Raw genomic sequence first — 13,541 nt, 5'->3', positions numbered from 1 at the left:
TCCCTTTGTCCGGCAGGCGCATATGAGCCGTAGTAGACGGAACTGCTCCAATAGCTGCTGCTGCTGCATATCTGTGACATGTTGTCTATCGACGACATTCATCGATATGCGGACGACAGTACTATACAGGGATGGCTAAAAAATAACTACATTCCCGTTGCCAGGGAGGTTTTGGGATTATACTGAGCAACTTTTACCACAGGACCAACCCCGAAATCACGAAAAAAAGTTTACCCTCCCATAGAAAATGGACCAGCCAAAATGTAGGAAACAGCCAAATTTTTTTTCGCGACTTAGGAGTTGGACTCATAGTAAAAGTTGCTCAGTATAATCTCAAAACCTCCCTGGCAACGGAAATGCAGTTATTTTTTAGCCACCCTGTATACAGGCTGGTCCAAACCTTGACGCCCAAAATTTTTTTTTAGAATCCTCGTCGTGGGTTATCAGAATATACACCATGTACGAGTATGTTAGCCGATTTTTCGTAGTTTTCGAGACTTTTAACTATTGTTAAGCAATTCCGGGGTGAAGCTTTGCTTTGCTTTTATGCCTTCTAATAATTGTTCGTGGTATTTGCACTGATAACAAGAAATAGCGATGGGGAAGTGACCCCATAAAATTATAGTAGAAATAACAAAAGAGGATTTATTTAATGAATTACTAATTTGGAAGCTTTCCAACTCAGTTCCTTTGACCGGCGTCTCTGACAAATTATGACTATTAAGTATCACTTTTTTGACCTTTTAAAAAACTTAGGGTCTAGCAGTTTCTATAATAACCAAAAGTCCTTGAATCGCTTGGATTATGTTACAAAAAGAAACATTTAAAAAAGTTCAATAGGATGTTTTGAAGTGAAAACTTCTTTAGCGGCGCTGAGCACTTTTTGAGGCGGGGAAAAAATGATAAACTCGAGACAGCGTAAGGCGTCTCTCCTCTCTTTCTTCCGCACGGCGAAAATGTATGCCTGAGCCTGCTGTTTCATGTAGGCGGCGCAGGGCGCTTGCGTGACTTTATGTTATGTGTGACGGACAATGTTATTCACTAAAGAACTTTAGTCATAACGTATCATAATCAGGTCAATTATTTAAAACTGGACTTTTATATTAAGCAATAAAGCTCAATGTTCTAATCTTGTACGGGCTGAAATACGAGGATCTCACAGTTACATTCTAACTTTATATCACTCCAATATAATTCAATAAAGCTACATCTTGATGAAATTGCTAATAAAAGTGAACTCTAGTACTGGTGAATAAAACTCAAAATATCATGACCAAATATATTTAGATGCGAGGTCTGCAAGGTAACTTTACAATTTCTATTCGAATTTTAAACAATTAACGCTACAAATTTAAGTTCACTGGCCAGCAATTTCGGAACTAAAGTTTTTCAATAGAAAGGAGGATGAGTCAATTACACATAGTGCTGTAGAGTTTTGGACTACTTATTGATTTTTCACTTCTGTCGGCACTCCCGGAGTGCAACCCGTTGTTCTTTATTTTAATAAATTAATTGCTTCACCCCGGAATTTCTTAACAAAAGTTAAAAGTAATAAAAATCATAACTCGAAAACTACGAAAAGTCGGCTAACATACATACCTATTCTAATAGCCCACAGCGTGAGCAATATAAAAAAATTTTTTGAACGTCAAGGTTTGGTGGACCACCCTGTATAACACATGCCGTGCCAACATCACTCGGTCTGTGATACTAGAATGTTGTGAAAAACCTGTGTCAGGTATCGAGAGCATTCTATCCAGAGTTTCGATGTGGGATCGGGACAATTTAGTCCAATTCAAACCCACCAAGACTCAATTTTGAGCGTTTACCGCTAAGAAAACCTCATTTTTAAGGCACAACCCTTCCCATGTCAGGGAGTATTGATCGGTGTTGACATCTCCATCAGTGACGTCCAATAATTTCGTAGCCACCTTGCTGGGTAGACTGCGCTCGTATCCAAAAAAACTCGGTGTGCTCAATAAAGGGAGGCGATACTTTACTTTGGGGTAGACTGATCCCATATATTGAGTACTGCTGTCACCTTTGGACAGGAGCACCTGGATGCCACCTTGGACCCTTCAAATCAGTCCAAAAGCGCGCTGTAGGTACCTATGAATAGTCTACGATCCCAAACTCACAAGCGATATTGAACCTCTAAGTCTCAAGGAGATCTCCAAAAAAGAAGTTTATAAGTTTTAAAATGGTCGGCAACGCGCATGTAACACCCCTGGAGTGTAGACGTCCATAGGATGCGGTGACCGCTTACCATCACGTGGGTCGTAAGCTTGTTAGCCACCGATGGACGCTACCTCAGGTAACCTTTCATATTAAAAGACACCGTTAAATCCTTTTTTTTTGCATACGGCAATAAATTATATATGTATTGGAAACTTCACCACAGTGTCTCAGTACTTTCATTTTAAATAATTGGCATCACAGGAAATTTTGCCTCGCATACTCCCACACAAATATGGCGGCCGTGACGTGCACGTTGAGAGATCTCACGAAGCCCTGTTGCGGTATTTCCACACAGAAATCCATCATCGGTAGTAGATCACATGGGATGCCCTCTTTTTCGTGTCTAAAAAGAAACAAAATAATTGTTTTCAGTTTATTTCTAAACTAAATAAGGAAAACAAGTTAGAAGTTATTCGCCAGTTAACGTACATCAAACAGTATGGCAATCAGGTCCTTTAACCTCGTAAGACCCAGGGCAATTTTTAAGATTTTCAATTTGGTACTTTCTTTATACTGTGTAATTTGTACTTGTACACGGGGACTTAAATACGAGGCTAAACGACACTAAAAAAATCCAGGTCGTGCGTATTCAAAGTTATCATCATCTCATCATTTTTTGTACCCCGCCACACGTTCCGATCATAGCAGTCGACTACGGTATGTACAGTCAACTGTATATAAAAATATGACTGTAGCCAACTTATTCAAAAATATGTCCCATAGTTGTTAATTCGCTGACATAAGAGCTATGGGACATATTTTTGAGATGATTTGTGCACCCATATTTTTACAGTTGACTGCACATACTTATACGCGTGATCTGTTTTATTTCAACGTAAAACTATACCCTAAAAAAACTTACCCTAAGAGGAGTAATGTTTTCCTGGGAAACTTGAACGATTGTAACTGACAACTGGAGGAGGTCTGTTCAGCTGCTACTACGGAGTATCCCTCAGACTTCTTCCGAAGGAGGTACTCCTTGAGGGGGGCACCAGGCCGCACTTCCTCGATGTCGACCCATCGCTCCGCCGACACACTGGAACGTTGGAACATTAGCTTTTAAAACACCTATTTCTAGACAAAAATTTAAATAATAGTAGTTCGCCCAAACTCTAGAATCCCTGCTGGCCGTGGCGATTTATTCCCAGGTGAGTACTTTGCCGTAGCTTGTTTTTATCTAAGGTTACCTATAGGCGAGTTGTCGCGCCTAGTAGGTTGTCTGGCATCTGAGCAAAAGTTACGAGCGCCCACTAGACAGGTTCAGGAATGAGTTAAGCAGACTGTTAATAATTATATATGACTAATACGACAGAGAGTTATGGAGAGAACTGGACCCTAAGGCAACCCAGTATTGATAGCCACAATATCACATGCGATCACAATCCGATCACCGCCAACTAGGTAAGATCGGTTTCTCAGCAAAACTAGTGATTCAAGTGCACAGACCAGTGGATATCCCATACGCAAAAAGCTTGTTTGTAAAGTTATATATGCGTTTGTGATGCCAAAGTGCCAAACCCTATCGAAGGCCTTAGAAGTGTCAAGAGATACAATGATGGCCTCACTATGCCTTTCAATTCAATGTTCTAACCCCAGAAATGTTAAGGTTGCTAGTGGTACGCAAGGAAACCTGGTTATTATAAGTTTTCAGGCAACCCAAGGCACTTTCTAAGGACTGTCTTCCATATAAGTGATAAGTTAGAAAACAACACATAATAGGTATATCTTACCTCAGTCCCTGAAACTGTTTATCCTGTAAATGTCGCAAACTATCCACGACGTAGGTCTTCACGCCGAATACTTCGCTGGTGCGAGCCATGCCTCCCAAATTCGGTAATTTGTCGATAAGAGATGCCACCACAATCAAGTCACTAGGGCTTTCTCTCTGAAATTGCAGATTTTTTAAATAGCGGGCTTAATTTTAGTGGGACTTCTTTATAATATTGCTTCTACCTACGTTTTAAAAGTCAGATAGATTAGAATTCGTACCAAGATGTCATGTCACACGAACTGGTGATTATAATAATTACGTTCATTATATGTTCATTATGGTGTATTTTATGAGTAACAAGAGTAATTCTACTTACAAATAAATTCTTTATTACTTACCTTTTTATTGATTTCATAAACATCTATATCACTCATGTTTTTCCAAGGCACATATTTCTTTTGGATCGTTCCTACTTCCGCATTCACGGCAACTTCGTTGACCTCCGCATTCTTCGACAATTTCAAATTGAATACCTCATCGTCAGATATGCAACTTGCTATCCATTCCTTTCTAAAGTCATCATCATACTTATCTTCCAATAACAGATTTTTTACATTATCTAAAACAGTTCTCACGTAGTCCAAATCGACATTTTCGTTATTACTGACTTCGCAGTATCTTGGCACAAAGTAATATATAAAACAAGGCGTCAAATTTCTCACTATATCAAACTCATTGGCAAAATAATCATTTTGAATCTTTAGAAAGTTTTTGTCTTTCCGACTTTCGGTGAACGTATTTTCGATGATATTGAATACGTACCCGTATTCTTGGGGTTTATTGCTGCAGAGTTGGTAAAGTTTCGAAGCAAGATATTGAGACAGGAGGCGTGTACTGAACACTTGGCCCATAGTGTGAGACAACAGGGTCGCCATGACAAACTCAAACTCTCCTGACTTACACGTACTGTTTGATATTTTGTGTTTTAAAATCCAGTACAGAATCATTAGTTGGGATGCGAGCGGAATTTTCTTGGATTTAAGGATACTGAGTACCCCTTGGTCCATTTTAGGTTGCTAAAACAAAATATTATATACTTGTTATGTTATACTCATGATCATACATTACAAACGACAACACAAAGTGATAGACTACAGGCTTACCTTCATGTATAAATACAAGGCGGTATACCACTCCAAACAAATCCTAACGCTTGGTTGATGAGGCATCCTTCCCAGCAAGTTCATGCACCAATCAGCTGTTATGGTGAAATCCACGCCTTTCGGTTTCGACACCAATATTAACAATGAATGCTGCACGGCGTTCATCAGAGTCCTATGAGGCTGGGAGTGGCCGTGGTACATGCATTTATTTACCAGCATCTTGTTAATTTTCTCCATGATCAAGTCCGAAACTACTCTGATAATTAGAGGATCTGAGATCTTGCAAAGAATTATAATCAGGTTAAATTGTATTTGGAAGTTGAAATGTATACCCGTCCTGTAACGTAATCGTAATGTTTAGTTTGAGTAGGTATAGGAATAGGTATGAGTACCAAACCAACGAGGATTTATAATAAATACACTAAGGTAATAAACTTACTCATCTTGATTCACTGCATATTCCGAGTTATGGAGAATGTCCACAGCGACGTTTTCAGCAATCCTAAATTCAGAAACCATTAGTGAATATGAATATCTGACAAATTAATAGTAAACCGCCATTTCTCTTTGTTATTGAATCTTTCTATGTATTTCTTTTCATATTACACCTATTTAGGTAATCAGTGTACTCACCTTTGGTCTTTCCGCGGTACAGGTGAAAACAGCAACATCTCACATAATACATAAACTATCTGACCGTAGTCAGAATTGATATCTTTAGAGTTTAATGTCCTTACTAAGAAGTAAAGTGGTGTGTTTTTCATTGGACCATATTCGACGACTTTATTACAATAGAAGAGAATGGTGTTATTGTAAGTTGCATTCTTTAAAAGAACATCTTGAGTTATCAAGTCAATAAACTCTTTCATGCATGGTGCATACTGGTTATTAGATTTGAGTTCTTCTATTTCCCTCCACGCATTATGAATAAATAGCGTTACGTTAAAATTGACTGTTTCTTCTGATAGAAGTGGTAATAATTTATTTACAATCCTCAATGTCCACTTGAAACAACCATATCCACCACACTCAATAACATTATGTACAAACTGATCTATTTCTTTCAAATTTCTTTTAGCGTCATTTTCATCTTCAATTAAATAATGTATGATTTCACAGGATTTTTCGTAAATCGTGTTTTTTAATCTGCCATTACTTTCCTTACTTTTATTATCGCCAAATTCAAATTTGGTTACTATTTCTAAGATTCCCTTAAGATCGAACATTTCATGTTTGTAGTTACTTTTCATTAGTAAATTGTTAGCCATGTTTGCTACAATAAATGTACACAATACCTTACTATTCAAGTCAGATCCTTTGTTTTTTAATACTAAAACTGAGGTTTTGTACAACTGTAGTAAAATATCTTTTAAATCATCTTTATCCTCATTTTGTAATAATGAATTCAATTCTTTAAAAAACAGTTTGGTTTCATCTATTGTTAATATGACCTCATTTACAATTAGAGTCATAACATACTGTAATATTACCTTTATATCCTTAGCTATCATTGAATTGATAGTTTCTCTGGTTTTATTTTCTTTGTCAACAGTTTTTCTGTACATATGTGAAATATAAATTGCTTCATAGAAGCATTCAATTTTATTTGAATACTGTCTGTTAGCAATATCATTTATTCTTGACATTTTTTCATTAATTATTTCAAGAAACAATGGTAAATCTTCATAATGGTTATCAAGGTACAATAATCCAAATTCAACATTCATATGTGAATCACCCACCAGTTTGAAAAACGAGATTTTATTGTCATGTATTGAAAGTTTATTTTTTATACTTAACAATAGAGGGTTCTTCTTCTTAGCCTCATTTGACATTAAATCAAATTTAAAAGCAGAGTATATATTTGCGTAATCTTGCCACTTAAATCCTGCACATGATTGTCCAACAAAATGGGACATATTTGTATGTATAGCTTTTCTAGCAGCCAAATTGTTACAAGGTAATTTAAGTAGCTCATTAACAATCTCAGTTACTCTATCAGGGAGCAGTGTCTTAGTAACATCTTCAATATGTAGCTCAGCTAATATGCGACTTAGATAAAAGAAAGGTACAGGTGACCATTTCAGTAAAGGCATTGCTTCAAAAACGTAACAAAATGTATTTAAGTCTTTTGTTTTCTCAGCTAGCTTAAAATTGAGTTTTTCATATTCTTCTGGATGATCATACAAGTTCAAATCATTAAGGGCCTCTAAAAGAGTATATGCTTCTTTAGTATTGTTGATCTTTACATCCAGTCTATATTCAATACATTTGAGCCTAACTTGAGCATTATCATGTTTAAGACCCATATTAAACACACAATTCAACCAATGATTGCCAATGTCATTAAGTTTTGCAAATAACTGTAAAGAGGGCAAGACTATATTACTCTGCTTTTCCTCTAAGCTATCTATTAATATAAAATAGTTGTTCCACATTTGTTTCATGCTGTTCTGATCTTTTATTTTCCATGAAAATAAAACTGTTTCTCCTGATTTGACCTCAACATTTGTCTTCATATTACAGATGCAATCTATGGACCGTTTCATCAAATAAACTGAGAGTTTGTGTAAAATTGCATCATTTGACCTCAGTCCGTGCAATATCACATTCCAGAATTCTGAATGATGAACTATTTCTGATTCATATTTTAGTTTTCCTTTGTTGTCAACTGTTGGCAAGTAGAAGTTTGATAAACAACTTAAAACTTTTAGAGAGGTTTGCTTTGACTCATTCTTCAACTGTTGTAAATAATTCCATATTCTGTCTAATATAGCATACCCAGTAACAGCCTCAAAGAATCTTGGCACTGTATTTGTCAAGAAATAGGTTATAAGCTTTTCATTACTACTCAGCAGAATATTTTCTAAAGGTGTTTCCAGGAAAGGTAAATAGAGTTTTTCATTATTTTCAATAACTGCATCAAGTATACTATCACAAAGCTTTAAATATAAATCAAGCTTGAGTAATTTACAGTTTTCAAAGTTATCTTCTGTGCTGAAATTCAAATTTGAGGGGCTCAAGTCCAAGTTAGACAGTATTTGCTGCAACAAATGCTCTGATTTGCTTGTTATGGAAGTTGGATTCAAATTTAGTACAATATTCGTTATTTTACACACACTGTCAATAGTCTCGTCTTTAACATATTTTATTAACTTTGCAACAAAGTCACTTTCCCAGTCGTTCTCGCAGTCTGTCTCCTCCTTGTTATTTATAAGTTGCTTGTATTGTAAAAGTTGAATTGCCCAAGTTAGATGTTTTTTGGAGTGATCGTCTCTTACCATAATTGTTTTAAGACGCTCGTCGACTAATTCTTCGTCTAAATCCAGTAAATCCATAAAGGACAACACTTCGTCGCCGGTGTTCATTTTGACGATATTTCTTGCCTTAAAATATGACTCTTATAGAACTCTCATGTCCGTAAAAAATTCATCGGTGTAGAAATAACATTTTGATATGTTTATCGAGTGTTTATTTCTGAATATTTCACTTTTAATCAGTTTCAAAATATAGAACATCTGTGACAAACTAAACTACAAGCGCCACGCGGATTTGACGTTGACGTTAAATTAATATTGCCAGCGTATGCATGGTCAAAACGGGAAGAATATAAAATTCGATAAAAGTTTTTGAACCTGAGTCAGTGGGGAGACACTCCTGACTTCGGGCAAACTCGGCTCCATTCGGCTCAGCATTGCTCCGAGCTATTATTAGGGTTGACACAACTTGACGGCCCTTTGCGTGCACGACCACAGATAAGATAATGACTTGAATTTTGACAACCCTAAATAGCCGAAAAGGATAGTGCAATAAGTTAGAAAGGGATATCATGATACGACCCTGAATCGCTGTCAAACTTCGGTTTTGTAGAGAGTGTCCTTTCTGTACGGTATCGGCAGTACTATTGCTTATTCTGTGCCTGAGTACAAATAGTGGTATTCCACTTGTCCAATTTCTTTGTCCGATGTGTATTTTGTCTCACATTTTGCTTAATAAGAGAGTGAGATGCAATGACATTGGACCAAGATATTGGACATATGGAATACCACTTTCAGACAGGTAAAGGCAGGGAATAAGGCGTTTGGGCTCTTTTATTTAGGTTGGCCGGGTAACGTCTCATTTCAAACATAGATAGAGAGAATCAGACTATTTTTTTAGGTGTCTGACGTTAGTACTAACAACTAAAAAAAGGGACGAGTACCTAGGTACAGTTTTTTTTAGGAATGCCATGAATACCGAATATTCGACCACACCACACTCAATTCAGCAGCCCAATATTCGGTAAAACATAGGTACATTTTGAGTAACATTTATTACGAAAACTATTAGGAAAACAAAGGACAATGTTTGCTAAGATTTAAGTTTTGTTGTCCTTTTTCTAGCTGACCGCTAAAAAGCGCCTGTAATTGTATTGGTCACCAACTAACCGAATAGAGTCAGACAAAGAAAAGTCTGCAGCGGATTTGATAGCTTACGCAGTGCACGTGTCATTTTAAACGTCAAACTTCTATGAAATTATGACGTATAAATAACACTGACACTGCGTGGGCTATCAAATCCGCTGCAGACATTTCTTGGTCGGACTCTATATACTCATTTTATTATAATACTAGCATTAGATGGTAATAAGAGTTAAATGTAAAAATTAAAAAATACATTATGATTTTTGACAAACTATAAGGATTTTACACACCTCACCGTTAATTTCATGTTTAATTGTATGCAATTTGCGTTACATTTCGGCATTTGGACGATCGATTAAATTCAATGTTATTTACATATCCGGCAATTAGAGTCAGACCAACATATCTGTGCAGTGATTTTTACACACAAGCGTGCAAGTTTTATTTAAACGTCATCATCATCACCACTATCATCATTTAATATTTAAAATAACACTTGCATGTCTGTGCTATAAAAATAGCTGCAGAGTTATCTTGGTCTGACTATCTATAATCGCTTGAGAAACCTCACCGATATCACATGCTTTTTGATCGATAAAATTAGTTCGTTGTACCTTGTACCTATTGACATAGAGAAATAAGTAGGCTTACTTATAACTGGGTCAAGCAGATCTTGTCAATAGAAAAAGGCGGTAAATTTGAAAAATGTAGGCGCGAAAGGATATTGTCCCTGTAGGGTTTTTGGTATTTACCATACCTACTTAATTCGTTTTTAAAGTTAAGGGTAGTTTGAAATTGAAGACTGTTATTGGTTGGGTATAAAAAGAAACTACACTCGGCCGACGGGTCTCAGTTGGTTGTTGAGTTGTGCTAGCAAACGGTTGTCATAAGATGAGATTATTGTGAATTGGAATAAGACAAGAAAATAAATGGATAAATATATTCAAGGGTGTTGTTATTTTACACTTCAGAAGTGGGATGAACGTAAGTACACGCCTACTGTTATTACTTGTTGATTTAGTGAGATAACTGATAATAACATGACCCTTATTCTGAGCTTTGAGATAATTAAATATACAAAATTATAATGGATTACGTAAGAAATATGGTACTGGTAACATTTTTTATTTAATTTAAATAAGTACCTACATAATTTATTAATAATATTATGATGATTATGATTATAGGCTATCTAATTGCATGTCAGTTAAACTTAGGTTAGTTTGACCCATAAATGACCCTTAAATGGACATAATCATAAGAATATATGCGTCAGTTGGTTGAGAATTCAAAGTAACAAAATCAAGTACACCTGTTCTTCCTAATAAATACGTGACGGCAATTACTTCTTTTGCTACTTATCTACCCACACACATGTGGAAATTAGGCAGAATATGTCAACACGTGGGTCTTGATATGTGTTGGTTATGGAGTGTTAAAGGGTGCCTTAATTTTCATTATTTTTTCACAACGGCGCACAGTTTCCGAGATAAATTGATATTTATGATTTACAACCAGGTCTCGCAAATTAATTGATGATTTTGAGTTTTGATTTTGATCCTTAATGTTAAAATTTGTGATAATATAAATAGATGGCTACTATGCAAACGGGGCATTAAAGGGGGCTTAAATTTTCATTCATTTTTCGCTACGACGCACCGTTTTTGAGATAAAATTCATAATTTGAACTACCATTAAACATAATTTTATGTATGTAATTCCTTTAAAGTTTATAAGGTATTATGATATAGTATATAGGTACCTATATGTAACACCGGATACTTTTACGTTTCATGCCGAGTTGTTGGAGAATATGGCTGACGATGACTCATGATGATCAACGGCGCTTGCAAATGTATGGCAGTGAAAAAGGAATCCAGAGCGAAGCAGAGTCCTGTTGTGAAAGTCGGGAGTAACCCCGCCTCGACAGCCTTAGTGAGGGGCACGCGCCACTGGACATCAGGTCACGTACACCTACTTTTACTATATTATGAATGATTTGATATTGTAATATGTGTTGGATACTGTCAATTGATTTAAAAGCTGAGACTTCATCTCATTCATCGAATCTAGCACATATAACATAAGTATAAGAATATTTTGCCAAAAGATAAGTTGAGAGAAAAATAAATTTGATGAACCGATAGAAAACTATTACTTGTGTACCAATTATGAGAAAATTTTGCCTAAATATATCAATTTAATATGTATATATCTTACGAAATATGTAAATAAAACAAAAACAATTTAATATGTAAATAACTTCCGGTTGCGAACTGTCAAGTGAAATACGTGTTACTCTTGTCTCGACAATTTTAATCATTAAGTGGCGTAAAACCTAACGACTCTGTGAAAATATTACGGGCAAGCACAAAAGGATTCACCAGAATAAGGAAAAAAGTGTTAGAAGTGGAAAACGCGAGTGATCTTTACGAAAAAACAGCAAAAAAAGTGCAAGTTCATATATATAGCTATAACTACAAAGCTGAGATTGACATTTGACAGCTGGGGTTGCCACACGCAATTATCAAAGACTTCCGACAGCTGTCAACAGCAAGAAAAGCTTACCTACCAATTTACTTTAGATCCTTGCAAACAGAATGGAATCGCAAATTTTGGAAACTCTCCTGGCGAAAATAAGGGAAGAATTCGATAAACAAACGGGCAGAATCACAGAAAGTGTCACTAAAAACATCTCTTCCACTATGGACGAGAAACTTAAGCCGCTCATACAGGAAAACAAACAACTAAAAGAAGAAGTCGTCGTTTTAAAATCTAGATTACATTACATGGAAAGAGAACAAAAGAAAAATAATATAATTATGTACGGCATCGAAGAAACAGAGAATAACCACGCACAACTTTTGGAGAAGGTGCTCGAAATCCTTAATAGTGTTAGTGCCAAAGAAGACACTGAAAAATGGGACAAGTGGGAAGTAAGCAATGTTTGCCGACTAGGAAAGCCTGACAAGGACAAAATAAGACCTATCCTTATATCAGTCACCCTAGTGTGGAGGAAAATAGAATTGCTCAAAAACAAAAAACTTTTCCCTAAAAATGTTTACATCAGTGAGGACTACACTAAAGATATGCTGAAAAAAAGAAAGGAGCTCAGAAGCCAACAACAGGAACAAATAAAAATGGGAAAAAATGCTTATATTCGCTTCGACAAACTGGTCATAACAGACAAACCTGAAAATAATCGCGAAAAGAGGAAACGTATTAACATTAACTCTCTTTCACCTAAAAACCAGCAAACTGACCAAAAAGAAAGCGACTTAAGAGAAGAACCAAAGCGAACAAATAGAAACAGCATGAAGGACTATTTGTCAAGACCAATGACCGAACCAAGAACCGAAACCACTCCAAAAAACTAATTAGGAACAACAACCACAACAACCGGAAAACCAACAATGTACCAACAAATATACGTAGCAACTTCACTAAATGTCCCCCAAGCCGGATGGTCACCGTGGGGGCAAGAGACCAAAACCCTCCAACGTCAAATAAATTATACACCAACAAAAACATGAAACAACCTCATAAAGAAGATATAATACACATTGCAACCTACAACACGCTATCCTTAAGAACTGATGAGAGCCTAACGGAACTAATGTTGGCCTTAGAAAATATAAATTGGTCTATACTGGGCCTAAGCGAAGTTCGACGCTTGGGTGAGAGAATTGAGGACCATGGCCACTTTATATTCTATTATAAAGGAGAAACGCCAGGTTTATATGGAACAGGATTCTTAATAAAAAATGAATTTAAACCACTTATTGATGAGTTCATTGGCGTCTCAGAGCGTATTGTAATACTTAATATAAAACTACCTCCGAAGAATGAAAAGTGGTCAATTATTCAGGTATATTCTCCTACCGAACAATCAAGCAGAACAGAAATCGACACCTTCTACTCCACGCTGCAACAGGCAATAAACAATCACTCACACAGCAACTTAATAGTAATGGGTGATTTCAATGCAAGAACAGGGGCAAAAGGAGAAGGAGAACAAACAATACT

At 36.2% G+C, this 13,541-nt stretch overlaps 1 protein-coding gene across 1 annotated transcript; it reads right to left on the bottom strand.

Moving 5' to 3' along the window:
• Positions 1–55: 55 nt before the first annotated feature.
• On the bottom strand, positions 56–8,593 carry LOC134791314 (uncharacterized). Its single transcript, XM_063762330.1, has 7 exons — positions 5,746–8,593; positions 5,552–5,614; positions 5,113–5,449; positions 4,348–5,025; positions 3,969–4,123; positions 3,101–3,274; positions 56–2,581 (listed from the first exon to the last, which is right to left on the bottom strand). Exons 1-7 carry the CDS (start codon positions 8,478–8,480, stop codon positions 2,434–2,436), a joined length of 4,290 nt encoding a protein of 1,429 aa, XP_063618400.1. The 5' UTR covers positions 8,481–8,593; the 3' UTR covers positions 56–2,433.
• Positions 8,594–13,541: the final 4,948 nt, after the last annotated feature.

This window comes from Cydia splendana, chromosome 1, assembly GCF_910591565.1.
Source record: "Cydia splendana chromosome 1, ilCydSple1.2, whole genome shotgun sequence".
In the NCBI taxonomy this organism is placed as follows: domain Eukaryota; kingdom Metazoa; phylum Arthropoda; class Insecta; order Lepidoptera; family Tortricidae; genus Cydia; species Cydia splendana.
Note: the sequence above shows the minus strand (reverse complement) of the source record. Positions and strands in the feature narration are given on the sequence as shown.